This window comes from Doryrhamphus excisus, linkage group LG12 (genome assembly GCF_037039965.1).
Source record: "Doryrhamphus excisus strain RoL-2023G ecotype Guam linkage group LG12, RoL_Dexc_Guam_v1.1, whole genome shotgun sequence".
NCBI lineage: Eukaryota > Metazoa > Chordata > Actinopteri > Syngnathiformes > Syngnathidae > Doryrhamphus > Doryrhamphus excisus.
In genome coordinates, this window is record NC_136368.1 from 15,097,414 (window position 1) to 15,117,372 (window position 19,959).

Sequence of the window (19,959 nt, forward strand, 5' to 3'; positions counted from 1 at the left end):
ACAACATTCTAACTACATTTACAGATTAGAAAAGTGGAAAAAAACAGAATAGGTCCCCTTTAAATGATTCTTTAACATTGCAAGATAGCACCATTTTTGGCATTTGTGCATATAAGGCCACAAAAAAGTTCAAAGCACATAGTAAAAACAACTTCAATGGCGTGCCAGTGTTTGGATTTCAACATATTGCACAAATGTTACATATAAAATGCAATTTTATTAACCTTCATGCCTCCATTCATATTAATATACATTTATATGTTTCAACTTATTTTAATTTCACAGCTCCATCCATATGGAAAAAGAAAGAAAAATACAGATTAGACAAACCACTGACTGGATAAGCTACTTAAAACAAAATAAAGTGTAACACAAATAAAGGGCACCATGTTTTTTTAAGATTAAAAAAAAAAGAAAATTACAGTTGCGTTTATTCCGTGAGCAGAAATCTCCCTTTTGAAGCTGAGTTTGCTGAGCGATATCACATTTTATTTACGGAAAGATTGCGAAAAGATCTGGAAAAAAAACCAAAAGAGTTTTGAAAGATATTTACACTACACTCACTTTACATAAATACAGGAACAACCATTTACCGTACGAAATATCAGAAAATTGAACATCGGCTTCACTACTCAAATTCTTCCGGTTTAGGAAATCAAAGCACAGAAATTCAAATAGATATAGAACTGATAGTGATTTTGTAAAAGGCATCAATCTACATTAAGTGGGATTCCCCGTTTTTTTCGCGGAATCGCTAAAATGAAAACGATGGACTTTGAAAGTTATTGTGAACAATGTACAAAAACATGCGGTGAACAACAGCGTGAAATGTTGGTGAACGATTTAAAAAAAAAATCACTGTTGAGGTCTGACTTGCATATCATTCGCCTGTTTGTTGTCGGTTTTTTCACAAAAGAAAAAAAAGCTGTAATTGTGACATGAGGCACTATTCATCATCATCATCAACATTATTATTATTTTCATTATTATTATTATTATTATTATTGCATAACTTTGACCCTGATTACCGTTACAAAATTATGCTTGAAAAAAATGCGGGAAAAATATGTTTTGGAGAAAATACAATACACCCTGTCTACAATTTTGTCAAAAATACACCGCAGTTTGGTTGATCGATACGATTATCTTGGTTGGGAATGTTACCAAGACGATATCTTTTGTTTACAAAACAACCAGTTAACAACGCTTGTTTGATGTTTTTTGGGGGATTTGATCGTGAGCTATGACGAATGAAATGAAAACATTGACTGCAATATTTTTACGTCAACCTGTTCCACGTAAATATATTTTGTTCACTAATAAAGTGAAGAATTAGACTCAGAGAATGAAGTTGTAATCTAATAACAGTAAAGTCGTGTAACAATTAAGGTGGCACATTTTCGAGAAAAATATGTAACCTTGCAAAATTAGGGTGGTCATTTTAAGGTCATATTTTTTTGTTTTCTTAGAAAAAGTTGTAATCGTAGAAAAATAAAGGCATCACCTTGCAAGAGGGGGGCTCAATCTTAAAATTTTATCTCAAAATAAAGAAAAATGTTTAAAAAAAATATTCATAATTTTACATGAAAAAAGTCGTACATGAGAATGATGTGATATACGACCATACGTATAAGAAAAAGTTCAGAATTATTAAAGAAATAAACATAACCACCCCGCGCCCCTCCAAAAAAATGAAATATTGCAAAAAACAAGTTTAAAAAAACAAGTAGTAAAAAACTAACTATTCTTGTCCGATTATGGCAAAAATACTTAATATTTTTTTACCACAATACATTTGAAATCTCTCCTCTGGAAAATATCGTAGTATTACAGGAATACGGTATTTTATTTCTTTGTATTTTTCTGATTTGTAAAATTTTACAAGGAAAAAAAATTATGTTACGAGGAAAAACTGCAGTATATTTTTTAGGGGAAAAGTTTACAAGATGTTTAAAGATGCATTTTTTTCCAAGAAAAATATTAAAATTTTTATGAGAATATATATGTAATTTGACAAAGATTTCAGGTGAATACTAAAAATAAAGCTGTAACCTTTTGGAATAATTACCAAGGGTAAAATTGTAAAACGTGATGATTTTTCTGACCATTAGATATGTTTGTGCTTATCTATTAAACATACAAATTACGATATGTTAACGTTGTTAATTTTGTGTATACAGGTTAACAAAAATATGAAACAAAAAAGTTAACTTTGAAACTTATTTTTTTTTTGTGTTGCAAAAATGCAATGGTGTGGAACAGGTTGAAATCCAAATATTAACGTTTCGAAAAGAAATGAAAAGCATGAAGACCATTTAGCCCTGTTTCACTGTACTGTGTACGAAAGTATCTAAATCCCAGTCTTTAAAAAAAAGACTACTTCTGTATAAACATATTTCCTGCTCCTATAATCAAAAAAGCCCTCTTTATCCAACATATAAACAACCTTGTCTTTAAAACTTCATCACATATATTACAACATTTCAAATTAATTTTGTTGCTTTTTTTTTTACAGAAACAGAAAAGTTATATAAGCAAGTGCCCTTCAATCATAAAATGTTATATATATATATATTTATATACTATACGGATCATAAAATATGATGATGATTATTTGTTTTATAAATTGACATCTTCAATAAAATTATCTGACAAACAAAATCATACTAAATAAGAACAAGGTGCTGTTGCTAAAACTGATAATACAACCGGCCCATAATGATATGTGCACAAATTATATACAGTACATAAATAAGAATAACATACATTTTACATATGGCATGAATTGGTGGATTTACCTCCTGGACTGTGAGTATGTATACGGGAGTGGGTGTTTATTATAACGTTTTATGGGCATGTAGCGTTTCAAGGTGCTATTAAAAAAAAAGGTCACCGTTTCCTTTTACTGGCTTCAGTCCAATAAATGCATTTAGAAATGCTATCAAATAATATGGACTGCTTTCATAGTCAAACCTGCAAGCTGGAAAAAGAATGTATAGAGTATATGGTAGTTCCGATTATGGTTTGGTGATGTCTGTATGGACGTAAAAATAGGGGCATATCAGATCAATTACAGTGGAACTTCAATAATTGAAGGTTGTACAGTTTTGTAAATAGAGTTTATAAAAATACGGCTAAAAAAGTCATTCAAAAAGTCACATGAGACATTTCATTAAAAGTCAAAGGGTATTAGCTTTGCACGTTTTGCTTTTTCTTTGGCTGTTGTTGGCTCATTGGCCCACTCATTCCCAACTTTTTTGAGAGAAAAAAACACAGCAGAAAATGTGTACACAAAATCTCATTTTCATTTCACTTACTACTGCTTATCCACACAAGGGTCACGGGCTTGCTGGAGCCTATCCCAGCTGTCTTGTGGCGAGAGGCGGGGTACACCCTGGACTGGTCGCCAGCCAATCACAGGGCACATATAGACAAACAACCATTCACACTCACATTCATACCTATGGACAATTTGGAGTCGCCAATTAACCTAGCATGTTTTTGGAATGTGGGAGGAATCCGGAGTACCCGGAGAAAACCCACGCATGCACAGGGAGAACATGCAAACTCCACATGGAGAGGGTGGAATCAAACTGTGGGTCTCCTAGCTGTGAGGCCTGCGCGCTACACACATTCATTCATTTTCTTCCGCTTTTCCTCACGAAGGTTGCGGGGGGTGCTGGAGCCTATCCCAACTGTCTTGGAGCGAGAGGCGGGGTACACCCTGGACTGGTCGCCAGCCAATCACAGGGCACATATAGACAAACAACCATTCACACTCACATTCATACCTATGGACAATTTGGAATTAACCAATTAACCTAGCATGTTTTTGGAATGTGGGAGGAAAGCGGAGTACCCGGAGAAAACCCACGCATGCACAGGGAGAACATGCAAACTCCACATAGAGAGGGTGGAATCAAACTGTGGGTCTCCTAGCTGTGAGGCCTGCATGCTACGCACTCGTCCACCATGCAGCCTGCATAGGTAGCAAAACATGACATTATTGTTCTGTTTATGATACGGCCAGTTTGACACTGGAACAGACTAAATTAATTCCTATTATTTCCTATAGGGAGAACGTCTGGTTTTTTTTAAATGATGTTTGGCTTTAAAAGGTTCCACTGTAATTGATCAAATGTGTATTGTTTTTTACAGCGGCAGTCAAATGTTTGGACACTTCCTCATGCAATGGAACGAGTAGGTGTCTCCAAACGTTTTGACTTGGTACTGTATATGGTGCACATTTGTGAGTTAAATGCTTTTTTTTGGGTGACTTTTGGTAACAATTCTTCTGAGGTTTTGTTTGTTTTTAGCATTTGCACGATGGGCCACCAGGTCAAATACCGTCACAGGTTGCCCAACTCCTGCTTTCATCTGCAAAAACATACAAAACAACAACAAAATCCCGCTATAATCCGGACTTGACAAAATGTATTGATGCTAATGAAATTAGAGGCAGCAAACTAGCAAAAAGACGGAGAAAAATCTTGACATCAAAAAACCGAACAAAGAGGTGGAGCTTGGCGTTCCTTCTCGTGTTCAGAATGTATTGCTGTTCTGTATTCACGTGTGTGCCGCCATCTTTGTAACACTTCAGCCAGCTTAAAGTCAAGTGCTGCTGTGCAAAAACTAAACAAAAAAAATACCCACAAAAAATCCAAAACCAGAAGAAGAAAAAAACCAAGAGTCCTCGATAAGGTGCCTCTGTGGTGGTAAATCTCCTCTGGATTGTTTTCAAAGTTCTCTGTACAAGAGGACAAGTATTTTAAAGACAAAGCGACAAAAAAAGCGTGACCTTTTGAGATTGCACTTGTTTTTTTGTTTTTTTACGGATCTGATTGCTATTCACAGCACAAAAAGATTATTTGAAGAGGCTCCATCTTTGAAAAAAAAAAAATCAGAGTGAACCCACATTACTGTAAGTGGGCTCACTGATGGCTTTTTGCTGGTCATGCAATGAGAATGAACTTTATGATTGTTTCCAATGTGGGAGGATGATGATGGTGGTGATGGTTGGGGGTTCTTCAACAGCCCTCTTTTGGCTTCTTCTGTAATCAAATGTCACCCTCTGCTGGCAAAAGCATAGCGCAGCATCCAATCTGCTGGAAAAAGCGTCAGCATTGAGAACAAACTGGGGGTCTTTCACATTATGAATGCTGTAAAAGCAGCGGAAAAAATGTTAAAAATCTCAAGAGAAAAATTTACAAACAGTGCTGTTTAATAACAATAAAAGATCCTGATGTTCCTTCCAAGTCCAATTTGACCCTGTTTTGTGCTCCCTCTCGCTCCTCTTCCGATGGATGTGTGTTGGATGTGTTGCATCCAGGCCAGCTGAAAAACATTCCAGGGAGATCCTGCTCCCTCGGCAGCCTCGTTGTTCCACGTTCCAGCTCTATCTGGGCTCACACTAGCATGTGTCGGCGTCGGTGCAGGGCTAAGTGGTCCGACCTGGAGAAGCTGCGGTCACAGTCCGCGCATTTGAAGGGTTTAACCCCTGTGTGCTTCCGATAATGCCTGGTCAGCTCGTCAGAGCGGGCGAACTTCCACGTGCAGCCGTCCCAGGTACATTTGTAAGGCTTTTCTCCTGGAAAATATTTTGGGGAAAAGATTTATGATATACAGTACCAGTCATAAGTTTAGACACACACACACTATTGGAAAAATGTTGACTGATGCTGTATATTTTTAGCATACGAAAGCTACTGACCTGTGTGTGTCCTCCGATGTGCTTTTAAATGGGAGCTTTTGGTGTAAACCTTATTGCAGCCCTCAAAGTCGCATCTGTGGATTCGCCTCTTTTTCGAATCAGGCGACTCTGACCTCCGCGGGCGCCGTATGCTGTCAATACTGAACGGTGACATGGAACTGTGAGACAAAACACAAACAAGAAGGATACTTTGGCTTACTGGAAGCTACAGTGTGCTGCATGTTTTTTTTTTAATGAACTATTATTTTAAATTAAATATTCAAATGTTAAATTGGTCAACTAAATAATAGAGAATAGTGTATTTAAAGAATATACTATATTCTTTAAATACACTATATTTAATAGTGTTAAATATACTATACTAACAAATTATAATCAATTGTGAAATACGAAATCAATAAACCTTAAAATTATTTAATTACTTCAAAAATATTCCTAAAAAAATAAAATTAAATGTTGTAAAAATAATTCAGGTAAATTATGCTGAAAACAAATACCAATATTTCAGTTAATTAATAAAATAAAACAAAAATATAAAAAAAAATAAAAATTTAAATAAAATCAATACTGCGTAGGGCGGCACGGTCTAGTGGTTAGCGCGCAGACCTCACAGCTAGGAGACCAGGGTTCAATTCCACCCTCGGCCATCTCTGTGTGGAGTTTGCATGTTCTCCCCGTGCATGCGTGGGTTTTCTCCCGGTACTCCGGTTTCCTCCCACATTCCAAAAACATGCTAGGTTAATTGGTGACTCCAAATTGTCCATAGGTATGAATGTGAGTGTGAATGGTTGTTTGTCTATATGTGCCCTGTGATTGGCTGGCGACCAGTCCAGGGTGTACCCCGCATCTCGCCCGAAGACAGCTGAGATAGGCTCCAGCACGCGACCCTCGTGAGGAAAAGCAGTACAAAATGAATGAATGAATACTGCATATTACACTGAATTCATGGATAAATAAATAAATAAAATATATATAATATATACTGTAAATAAAAATAAATAGAGTAATACAAACGAATGAATAGCAAATACTGTATGGCTGTTAAAGTACTACAGACATTGTATAAATGTGTGTAATGATGCCAGCAGGTGGCAGTATAAGACAGGCTAAAGCTGTATGAGTTCTGGTACTCTCATACTGTCATCAATCAACATGCAGACTGTTTTATTTCTCAATGCAATCCAATCAGGTCAACACCTGCCATGTTGTTCCCACCATCAATACATGTCGTGGTATTTCCTTCACCGATAAGTGGTCAATATCACTTCTGATGATGATGATGATTTGTCCCACCCGATCGCAGCTAATTAGTAAAGGTCATGTTGAGAGTGCTAATATGTGGTTTTATTGCACATGCTGATGCGGATGTCGTAACCCCCGTGCTGAAAGGCAACACAGGAAGTGAGGCGAGAAGAGGAAGCTGAACAGTCGTGTTGCAAAGGGTTGGGCTGCCAGACAGGCCCTTTAGTGAACTGTCTCTACCATAAATACGCTTCCTGTCTACCCTCTCTGTCTTTTCTCAAGTGTCACCTGTTGATTGCAGTTTGAGGCGAAATACATTTTTACTCTCTAGATTAATCTGTACGCCAGAAATATTTCAATTATACGATGCAAAAGTGACATTTTGTTCCAGCAGTAAGATGTGCCCCTCGAGCCTGTCTAAAGACAACAAACAAACAAAAATCGATCATCTTGTTTTTCTTCTGCAAATAGGCTAACCTAGCATGATGATGCTGTTGGCACGGTATGCTGTTAGCATGCTAGTCTTACTAACATTATGTCCCCTGTTCCGCTCCTTAATGTTATGTTGTCGCATGGCATCTATTACATTGAACAAGTGCGAAGTTACAGTGTGTATGGAAAAAGTGGAATAAGTACACAATAGCTCTGTCAGAAACAGGCTCATTAGCATTAAAGCTACAGACACACAAAACTGCGCATTCCTGGTGGGGCTTACTAAAAGCACTATTACATTCAGGGTTTTTTTACATTCAAGGTTAGATTTTGGATCACCTAGACACACAAAAGTGAGTTATTTGTTAATAAATCAATTACTTTTCATGAGTAACATGTTTATGGCATTAAAAAGCATCATGGTGGTGGATGGAGCTTTAATTTATGCTACTGCGTCAAATAAAAAATAAAAAGAGGAAGTACTTCTTTGAAATATTTGTCACATTGCTGTCCTCTCTTTTACATCCTGTAAAGAGAGTGATCATAATATGTGTGTAGACGTTTGACCCGAAGAAATACGCTCGGGCGGGGTGGAGGGGATCCCTTAATATCAACACAATAGCGTATGCATTGTTTTTCCAAAGTTCTCAAAGGAAACCGGGTCATACTAACAAATAACTGTTTCAGCTCGGGTTCTCACGCTGAATCTAATTGCGGCTTTATCGAGAAAACAGGAAAGGATCTGTGAAAGTGTGCCCTAGATTGGCCTCCCATAAGCCATTGTGGTACCTGCCAGGAGGATATGACTGTAAAACCAAGACTACTTTCAAGATTACACTCTTCTCTGTGGCCCCAACACAGCCATCCTGATGGAAGGCAAATCTGGCAAAACTTTACAAACTTTCTAATAATTTTTTTAATTTGTGCATAAAAGGGTATTTTTGCTTAGCTGATCATAAAACAGTGGCTTTTCAGTAACTGTGATTCAAAATTTGCAAAGGCTCTTGTGCTCCGTGTTACCTGGAACATAGCTTACATTGTCAGAGAAGGAAGAGGGCAGAATATAATGCTTGCAACATGCTCAAAAGGTCGAAACAGCCTCGTAAGTGGTGCAATCTGTCATTTTACATTTCAAATTTAAATATTTTAGACGTTTATGTTCAAATATTTCTACAATTGGGGTCACTGCTTGTCATTAAACCAGTCAGGAACCAACCTGCTCTACATGACAGGTTGCTGGTTTTAATGTGGGAATCACATTTCTGTATAAAAGAACTGATATTCTCTTTTAAGGACCTCCTGTAAAAAAAAACAATACAAAAAAAATACAGAGTCAAAGATCCTCTTATTATTATCCTGCTGTTTTTAAGAGCCTAGTAAAAAAAAAAACACAAGTCAAAGATCCTCTAAATGACAAGAGCACTCTACTGTTTTTCAGCATGTACTGCAAAAACGTAAGTGAAAAATCCTCTACACCAGTGATTCTCAACTAGTGGGTTGGAACCCAAAAGTAGGTTGCGGTTCCATTCTGCGTGGGTTGCAGACAGCAAGTCAAAAATGACATTGCAATATACAATGAGTTTTTTGTTTGTAAAAATTAGCAATGTAATAATCATCTCCATCTTTAGTGTATATTCATTGGACACTTATGCTGTCAGTGAAATATTAGATTTTTATATTTAATTTTTTGATATTTAATTTCAATTTATGCAGTTATATGTTCGCCTCATTTTCTTGATAAAATGCCTTTCATAAATTTCCCTAAAATTTGACCATTGACCATGTAATGATGTATTTTATTGTTTCTAAAGATGACACAGGCAATTAAGAAAAACACTATTACATTTGCTTGTTATGATTTGAATAAAAGTGCTTTAAAAATGACTTAATAAAAGTGTGTTGTGACTTAACAACCAATGTCGGTCCCAAGTTGAGACCATTTGAGAACCCCTCCTCTATACGACAGGAGCACTCTTCTGTTTTAAGGATCAAGTGCAAAAACAATTTCAATTTTTTTCTGTCATGCACCCTCCAAAGGACAGAACTTTTTTTTGTGCCTATCATGTTTTTGTACTGTCAAAATAGAGAGCATACAAGCATATTCAAGAGTCAAATTGCATGTAGAGTACTATAAATTTGTACATGTTGGCAGGTCTGCATTGAAATGAAAGCCTCTCGCGCCCCCACCCTAACAGTTCCCCGGGGAGGATGGGTGTTTGAGGAGTTGACACCAGCAGAATTAATAAAAGAACTGGGGATGTTTTTAGCGCTGGATTAGAGTCTCAAAGTCTGCCATAATTGTTGACAAGGCAACAGTGAGGTCATGTTCAATGTCTAGTTGGTTTCTGGTTTTGGTCTTCAGCTGGACCAGAGCTGAGAAGAGACACTCATGTACATATGCAGTGCTGCAGGGTAGGAGGATCTCAGGGAAGGATACTTATTCATCACAATGCTGTACCAGAACAGAGAGCGACTAAGGGAAAATGGAAATGTTTTCGGGTCAAAATGGCAAAGTATTTTATTGTTTCAGCCTTTCATCACTGAAATTGACTGAGCGTTTACTGATATTGCTTCGACCGTCGGGAAATCTGAAAATACCAGCTTGTCAGTGCTGTGTAGACAAGCAAACTGCTACTTTGTAAAAACGATGACAACGCCGCCCCATTGCTGTCATGTGACCAAAAGTGACATATCTGAATACTTTGACTGACATGACTAACCCCATTGGATGTTTTCCTGATATTTTATTTTATACTAAATGATTCACAGAAGTAATTCCACTTCATCATCTAGGATGTCCCGGAAAGTGGAAGATGAAATTTGTCGATCTGCAATACAAAATGAGGGTTGTGATATGTTTGCAACATAGATATGCAACATATCTCCAATGACAATGACAGAGGTATATAGTTTTCCGCAGCGGATTAAGCAAACATGTCATTGCTACAGATAAGATAAGCTTCTCTGCAACAGTTTGGGCTTCTTTAACTTCGAAATTTGATGTGCTACCTTCTATGACGCACACATAAACAATGGATTCCCAACCACTGTGCCGTGACACATTAGTGTACCGTGGGAGCTAAACAGGTGTGGCACGGGAAATTGTCCAATTTCACTAACTTGGTCTGAAAATGATATGATATATTTACTACAAATTATGTATCTTTGTTCATCTAATTGCTCTAAATGCGCGACCCTCGTGGGCAAAAGCGGTAGAAAATGAATGAATGAATGAATGAAGTTATTTTGGTTATATATATATATATATATATATATACACACTTTGTGACATTTTTAATCGGTGGTGTGCCGTAATATCCAGTTTTGATCTATTCAACGACTTGAGAATGTTAACAACCACATTTAGAAAGTCATAAACAGGGTTTCTATGCTCTAACTATGAAAATATTCCATTTATTAATAAGGAATACTACTTTGCAAAAATTCAGCAGTTATTACGGTCAGATCTGGAGGATTACTGTACTGCAATATAATATAACACACTCATATACAACTTGTCGCCTCTCTCTTGTCTTACACACTTGTGTCCTCCTACAATACCCTGCTGGTCCCCTGGGCAACACATGAAAATGGAGACGGTTCCAGAAGAAACCCCTCGCTGTCATTTCAATCACTTATTCATATATGGATACCTGGAATGAAAGCAGCAGTCACCCCCACCCTTCCCTGGCCTTACACCTCTCTCCTCTGTGTAAAGCGGACCATCACATGAAATCCATTTAGATGTTGCAAAAGAAAAGAGAATTCCCAAAAAGTCTGCGTGCAGATGTCAACTGTCAGCACACACGTTACGTGTACCTGGAGACAAACGTCTTGGTTCCTCCACAGGAGCCTACGTGTGTTGCTGTGGACAATGGCAGACCCCCTTCTGTTGCTGTTGTGTCCACCGCCCAGGAACATGTGTTAGGGCAGGAGAGGCACCTGAGGTCTCATACTTGGAGGCGTGCGCACACAAGCAGCCATGTAGTTTTGCCCACAGGGGGAGTGAGTGCATGTGGGTTGCTAAGCCGGGCTGCTGATTTATCTCTAGTGAAAGCCTTGGTTCCTGCCAGCCTCTGTTCTTCTCTGACTGTGTTCCTCAAACATCAATTGGCACCGTCCTTTTTTTACCTCAACAGCAGCAGCAGATGCGTACACGACTTGCATCACAAAAACAACATCTACCAACAACAATACCGAACTGTATCATATAATAACTTGCCTTGACAGAGTACCGCTAAATGTGCCTTTAGTAAACCCTACTTCGAACACACAATTTTGTGCGTCTGTAGCTTTAATGCTAATGAGCTGTGTTTGTCTACGCCTGATTCCAACAGCGTGTGTGCCGCCAAACTACACTCTTGTGTAATTTGTCCAGTTTTTACATACACACTGCAACAATGCACTGCAATGCAATAGATGCCATATATCACATACAACAATGCAACCTGAAGTAGTGGGACAGAAACACTAAATTAAGCATAAAATGCAAATATAGTACAAGGCATTCAAAAGTAAAGAATATTTTACACTGGTCACTGGGTGTCAGCAATATTATATTATAATATTATATAATATCCTCCACATTATTATTTATTATTATACAGGAGCTAAGCAACGACATTTCATTGGCAATGACAATAAAGTCTATCTATCTATCTATCTATCTATCTATCTAATATTACTATACTGTTACGTGCTACTGTTACGTACATCCAATACCCTACTATATCAATGAACAAATGCACAGTTGTAACGTGAAGCTACACATTACTGTACTGTTATAATGCTTCTGGTTGGAACTGTTCTGGGTCTATATCCAACAGGGCTGAGCCAAAAAGCTCCTCTGCTCCTGATTTCCTGCTTGTGATGAAGATACTATCATCCACTGAAGAGGGAAGTCTTTTCATTCAACACAGATGGGCTGGCACCACTGGGGTTGCCATGCCTGAAGGCCAAACGGGGCGTAAAACATGCAGACTGTATATATAGAATGGCAAACACCAACCCCACCCCCCACCCCAAAACACACACACAGACACACACACTCAGGCCAGTTTAGAAGAAGGAACATGACCTCTCTGTTCATATGAATGTTATTTCCATTTAGGTGAATCCAAAAAAAAATCAACATTATTATTATTATTGTATTTAATTTTTCTTATAGTGTTACCCATTTCATCATTTACTTTGATTATAATTGCATATAATTGCATGGGATCAAGATAGTGTGTGACTTAAACCACTGATATTTTCCTCTTTTGTGTGTATTTTTATGTATTTTTTTATTACCTTATTATTATTTATTATTACCTTACCTTATTGTGGTTTTATTTTGATGTTGTCTTTTTTGTTGTTCAACATTAGAAAATCCACAAAACCACTCAAATGAGCATAAAACCCAGCAAAAACACCAAATGGCGATCATTTGATGTACATTAATTGTACACATAAAGCTAATGAGTACTCACTCTTGTACGGCACGGGCTATAGACAGTGCAGTGGAGCCGGTCTCGTTGACGCTGTCCAACGTCACATTCGGCAGGTCGTCGTCATCGCTGTCGCTTTTTATCTGCCGTGGCGACAGGCCGTTGGGGTCTGTGTGCGCTGTTGAGGACAAAGTGATTAAAACACACGATGCTGCAGGGTGTTTTGTGTTCATTTAACAAGGTGTTTATTATTGTGCGAGTAGTGCTGCGCTGCAATCATTCTTAGAGCTGTATGCCCAAACAGACATCATACAATGTCTGTATGATGCACAGTGGTTCTCCACCACGACTAAAGCTACAATAGAGCAACAATACAATAGAGCTTTCTGAATTTGCACAATTCGGTCACCATGCTAACAACTGAAACGCTTTCATTAACGTTAATAGTCCCTTTTTCTTAACGCACAAGGCCTAAAATTGTACCTTGATAGGTACAAACCTCCTTTTCTCCTACAAAGGATTTAGCAGGATTTTTCTGTGTTTTACATCATGATGCTGTGTATATTAAAAACCATCCATTGTTTATCGCAGGTACAATAATTGGTTCCAAACCAGACCACGATTTCCACAAAGTAGGTTTCAGTATTAATAAATGTAATATTTTCAAAGTTACAGCATAAAAAAAAAACTTGTTTATGACTTTCTAAATAAATTTTTTACCATTATTAGTGCCCACATTGCTCAGGGACATAACAGGCGGCCGCCACTAGCATAGCTAGCTACCAAGCTAAATAGTTAGCCTCTTCAATTTTAAACTTAGTGTTTCAAAACGGAACAGGAAAAAAGAAGAAAGTAAGAAACCAAAACCTCACCACTTCCACACAGAATGGTAGGAGAAATATGTTGTGTCAAACACGGCATGGTTAACTACATACATGTAGAGTGAAGTTGATTTAATGTCATTTAACATTATTGACAGCTAGTGTCCAGAATACCACATATACATAATCTCTGCAGTTAATTGAATCAAGGTTCTGATAGGAAGAACCGTTCTTTTAAGGGGTCGAGAATTAAAGGTCATATTGTTCCATATTTGTAAGGTTTATTGACACTTAAACTGCATTTACTGCCATGTTGTAATGTTAATAAAACACCAATTGGAAACCCAGGCAAGTAAAGTCAGTTAATTGAATAGCTGCTGAGTGCTTATGATTTATTTTTCTCAAGCTGATATGTCACAAACCTTGAAAACACAAGCCATATACCATACAGTTCAGCGTTTAAATATTCATGAATATTAGTAATGGCAAATTCTACTATGACGCACATATATATTTTCCATCCTTGTTGTCCATCTCCAATATGAATTTCATATGAATTTCAAAGCAACGAAGAGTCTGTGGAGCAATTATGGATTCATAATAAGCAGCGGCAACGTTATTACTTGACCGCTTTTAAAGCTGTCTACTTATTCTGCATGTGGATGACATGCTGGGAAGGGGGGGTCACCATCTTTCCTGCCCTATGGAAAGGCTGCAATTAGGAAGTGTAATTAGTTGGAAATGCATGGTTTGCTGCTGAGAGGGGACACAAAAGGAGGACTGCTGGAGAGGTGGGCAGAGCACCGAATTTGTCTCTTTCTTTTTCTTTCTCTCTCCTGTTGTATCCAGTCATGCCCTGTTTCCATGGCAACCTGCTGCCGGAGACAGGGGAGGCAGCAGTGAAAGGAAGTGTATCCGCCCTCTCTTAAAGAGGATGGTCGACCTGTGTGTGTGTGTGTGTGCGCGCGCGCCCGCTCGTGGGCGTGTGGATATGAGTGCGTGCAAAGTGTTTTTGTATCTGTGTTGTTGACAGCTTTTCATTGGCACTTTAGTGCGCTCTTCTTCTTCATCTTCATCTTGTTGGCTTCAAAGTGACTCCCAACGTCGTTGTGAACTTTAGGTGACAGGTCACATGAATCATGCATGAGCTGATTCACTTTATTAGGTAAACCGGTAAAAAAAAAATCTGCCATTACTAAAATTAAATAATGAATAATGTATCTAAAGCTTCCCAATTCCAACCAAATTGTCTGGGAAAACAGTCACGCCAAAACTCAGAAACCGGCAAAATGGCAGCATACCTTACATAAACTCAGTTCATGTGTATTTTGCTTTTTTTAGTAGAAAGTCTAACTTTTGAGTACCAATATATTTGTTTATATCATATTTTATAAATTGTATACGTATATATATATATATATATGATTCTTACTGTTCCAAAGTTATACTACTTACCTGCCACACAAGTGTAAAAAGAACTTCATCATGGTTACTACTACTAACAATAACAACAATGCATAATTTTCACATTGTCGTTTTAAAGCGCACGCAGAGGTAGATCAGCTGCACGTGATGCCTGTAAAATGCAGCCACTGCCATCTTCTGGAGTTAATAAAAACTACATCAGGATGTTGCCGACTGTCACAGCTATTAACTCATTCACTGCCAAAGATGTTTATAGATGTATTTTAAATGCGCTACGACAGGGAAATGGTGCCGAATCTAGCAGAGACAAAAATACAGGCAGCTTACATTTGCACAGAGTTTTGTGGCTGTGGATTTGTCACAATTGCGAAGGATAGTGGTAACGTTGGTGATGCCGTTGTTGTTCGTTGTTGTGATATACACGTGTATAGTTTTCACACACGCATATGCTGAAGAACTTTAAAAACACAATTTTTGTTGTGGCTGTTTTTAAGGCTATTGGGTTTGATTTGTAGTTTGTGTGTTTTGAGTGCAAAGTTTCCATGTCACGCCTCATTGCCCCAATAGTTAAGTATTGTTGACATCACATACATCCCTGCATGGACCACTCCTTAAAATCACTTATCCTAAAATCAAAATACAACCATACCGTGTACATGTACACTTGTACTTTACTATAGAGCAATGAGGCATGACATGGAAACTTTGCATTCAAAACACACAAACTACAAATCAAACCCCATGGCCCTAAAAAACAGCCACCACAAAAATGTTTTCTTTCAGTGTAGTTCAAACACGGACACCGCAACCCTCCGCGACCCTCGTGAGGATAGGCGGTACAGAAAATGGATTGATAGGGAGTCATCATGTGTCCCATAATACCTTAGAGATTTTACCATATTATTATGTAGCATTATGATACTCTAAAAGTGTTTTGCTGTGTATTAGCAGAAAAATTCTGCTATGACATGTTTACATTCCATTTGTTAGTTATTTTATTTCGCTGCATGGGCTGGTGAACATATTAGAATTAGTTCTCAGGGTACTGTAACAAAAAACATAACAAAAACAGTATATTAAATAAATTAATAGCTCTAAGACAGTGTCAACCAAAACTAAGCATTATCATATACCTGTATAGTATAGTACATTTATTGTGTGTTTTACCTCATGAATTGACTATTGAGCATAATCACATTACACTGTTCATATTAAAAGTGTCTAAATGCATCACAGTCTCTCTTATGTGAGAAGTGGGAAGTGCTCATGTCGGACACAGCATGTGTTTGTTTAAGTGCCACCCATCTTCATATCCACGCCCTGTTATGCAAGTCTTCTTTTCCTGTCCTATTTTTTTTCACAACCGCAAGAAATTAGAAAACGAGTATCTCTGAGGACGACCCCGCCTTACACTAATTACACATACTGGCATACACGGGATGTTGTATGATAGCCTGATACTTCTTGTCCATCCTTGCAGGACGTGACAAGAAGTAATGTCTTTCTCATAAAATGAATAAATAACACTCTGTGTATACGGTGCAGGAGGTAGACAAGAGCAGCCTCTGTAGGTTCCCTCCCTGTCGGTTGGCAGTAAAAACTCCACCCAAGAGAGAGAACCAGTCACACCCTGACAGTAGAAATGCTGCTTTGCTTCTCCATGCATACAAAATGTTTGCACAAATTTTATGAAACTTGAGCTCAGTGTGCATCAAAAGGAACGGCTTTAAACTGGTGGGTCGCAACCCACTTTTGCAAGGTCTTGGCAAAAAAAAAATGCAATGACTCGATGTCCCTGAACATCTGTGCTATTTGCTTCCTACGCCACCACAAAGTGCATGCCATGTTTATGGGCGACTTGGTCAAGCTTGAGCGAGAGGGGAAGAATATCAACTGTGAAATTTCTATCCATCCGATGCACAGCTTGAACCTCTCTGTGATGTAAGCAGAGATGCTTCTCATCCATCTATCCATCAATTTTCTATGCCGCTTATCCTCACTAGAATTGCGGGTGTGTGCTGGAGCTTATCCCAAATGACGTCGGGCGGGATACACCCGGTTTGCCCAGCCAATCACAACCATTCACACTCATATTCATACCTATGGACAATTTAGAGTCGTCAATTAACCTAGCATGTTTTTGGAATGTGGGAAGAAACCGGAGTAAATCCACGCGTGCATGGGGAGGACATGCAAACTCCACACAGAGATGCCCAAGCGGAGATTCGAACCCAAGTCTTCCTGATCTCCTGACATGGAATGGGCATATCACACATTTCCCAGCATGCTTTGCTGTAGTTAAAATGATCACTTTTGACTGTTTTATGCCTTTTTAAGGAATAAATAGGGTGTAACAGTTAAAGTGATGCTGCAGTATATACAATATTGTTTCCACTTGCCAGAGGAGTAGTTTATACCCGAGGAATCGCTGACTTACTCTGATCGCTGTAAGCACTTTGTTTGATAAGGTCCATGAGGCGGGCCAACTCAATGCTATTTTCCAAACAGTTCCGCAGGCCGGATGAAATTGCAGCGCGGCCCAGATTTGGCCCCTGGGCCTGAGTTTGACACATGTCCCGTAGAACCACAGATGTTATTTACTGCACTATACGAACACTGTACACATTTGACACACTTTCTGTCCTTACTGCCTGGGTAAGAGTATAGTTTGAAGTCATTGTGGAACGTGATAGAAACCATAGAGGCGGAAAAAAAAATATTTGCAACCTGCAATGCAACATGTGATAACAAGTGTAACTTGTGATTTCACAATTGAACTGGAAGTGGACATGACATGATGAAAATTGTAAAACTGCAAAAGGAACTTGACTGACGATGTGACAAGAGAACCGAACTTGGAACTCCGCGCGACATGTGATAACCATAGAACCAGAAATGAAACCCATTGTGACACGTGATGATAACCATAGAAATGGAACATACCTTTGCCCTGGTTCTTGGTGTCGTCAAGCAGAGGTAGCATGATGGCGTTGTTGAGGCTGGAGGGCGATCTCACGGCCGTGGTGTACATGAGGGGCAGCGACTGCACCACCACTGGGATGCGGTGCACGTGGCTGCCCAGCTTGCCCACGCCCTGCAGGCCCAGTGGGCTGGACGGAGGCGGCGGCACAGAGTGCAGGATGTGCAAATATGGCTGACCTCTCATCCCGCCACCGGGCGCCACAAGAGGGCCCGGCGAGAGCAATGAAGAGGCGGAGGTGATGACCGACGGTGACGAGGAAGAAGAAGAGGATGATAGAGAGGACGGTGAAAAGGCGGATCTCCTCGGCGAGGACGATATGATGTGGGAGGAAGAAGAAGGGCGGGGCTTGTTGATTGACAGGTCCACCGGTTCTGTCTGTGTGTGGAAGTGCAGGTCGTGAGCGAGGAGGTCTTCTGGGGGTTCCGCTTTAACTCTACTGAGGAAGAAGGGCACACCATCCATAGCGGAATAAGGACGCACTTTGGGTGACTGTGGGAGGAGAGATGGAGATATTAATTAGACACATGATGGCTCATATTCACAGTTTTCAAAATAAAAGTATCCTTATAATAAAGCCTTAATCATTCAGCAGTTATACCCTCACTCTTAGTTTCCACCCAAAATCAATTCAAGTTTCCCCATTGAATAGGATTCATGCAAAAATTGCTGATAATACTTGAAATTATGAAGAGACGACTGGTATGTCAGAGATTTGGTACACCAAAAACAACCCACATTAAAAACCCACAGGATTTTTGCCACATTTGTGGAATATAATCCTTCACTTTTTTTCTGTTTGCTAGAAAAGCGACATGATGGCTGTCTGTTGCTCCACCGCCAGCTTGTCACACAGAGAAATGAACAGGGGCGTGGCTTGAAAGAACACGACCAACCATCAAAAATGACAGTACAACAGGTAACAGGCAACTACTACTATAGGAATAATTGACAACTTTAAACACATAACTTCATCAACTTTATACAAACCAAGTACCACAATGCATGATGGGGGGCGGCATCAATCCAGATTACGGTTGTTAAGTACGGATGTCCAGATGTGATCTTAAAAATCAGGATCGGCTTCAGATTCGCTGTATTTTGAAAATCGAAAATTATTGGCTTCTGCAAAAAGATCGGGCTGATTTGGTTGCGTATCACATTCATAACTGAGCCCTACTGAAGTAATGCGCCTCAATGACATGTCAGCGGTGTACCAAGGTGAAGTTAGTTTCACTTTTGACGTTGGAAATTGCCGGGGTTAGCTGGGGTTAGAGCAGCAACGCAGCTGTATGTGTGCCTTCTAAATACAGTTTTTAACATTATTAGAGCCCTCTAGACATGAAACAACACCCCTACATTCTCATGAATGCGAGTGTGAATGATTGATTGTCTCTATGTGCCCTGTGATTTGCTGGCGACCAGTCCAGGGTGTACCCTGCCTGTCGCCCAAACAGCTGGGATAGGTTCCAGCATATCCCGCGACCCTAAAGAGGATAAGCGGCATAGAAAAAGAATGGATGGATGTAGTTGTAGTGGACCTAATGAACTAATGAGGAACTAATGAGTAGTGGTTAGGGTTAGTTTGTTTTGTTTCTTATTAACTACTGTAATTTTGTGTACCCAAAATATGTATTTTGTTTCTACTATAGTTGATCTATCTAGTTGAGAGACATGAGAGATGGTGTTTAAAATAGCTTTACTGTTTGTCAGACACCTAAACTAAAACCCTGTTTGCACTTATCAAGTCAAGTCAAGTTTATTTATACAGCTCTTAATCACAAAAGAGCTTTGCAGGCTGGCAACAATCGACGACATCCCCTGATCTGAACCCCCATCTGGGCAAGGAAAAACACAAAACCCCATTTGGGGTGGAAAAAGAAACGGGAGGAATCCCGCTTCCAGGATTACCAGGCTGCA

At 39.0% G+C, this 19,959-nt stretch overlaps 1 protein-coding gene across 3 annotated transcripts in view; it reads right to left on the minus strand.

Moving 5' to 3' along the window:
• Nucleotides 1-3,637: 3,637 nt before the first annotated feature.
• klf12b (Kruppel like factor 12b) overlaps nucleotides 3,638-19,959 on the minus strand; it is a 45,094-nt gene continuing 28,772 nt past the window's right edge. For all 3 annotated transcript variants that reach the window (XM_058081463.2, XM_058081467.2, XM_058081466.2), the window contains 4 exons: nucleotides 18,003-18,531; nucleotides 12,856-12,991; nucleotides 5,711-5,868; nucleotides 3,638-5,587 (listed from right to left, as the gene is read on the minus strand). In XM_058081463.2, the coding sequence (XP_057937446.1) occupies nucleotides 5,406-5,587; nucleotides 5,711-5,868; nucleotides 12,856-12,991; nucleotides 18,003-18,531 (1,005 nt within the window). In that variant the 3' untranslated portion in view covers nucleotides 3,638-5,405. The remainder of the gene's footprint in view (nucleotides 5,588-5,710; nucleotides 5,869-12,855; nucleotides 12,992-18,002; nucleotides 18,532-19,959) is intronic.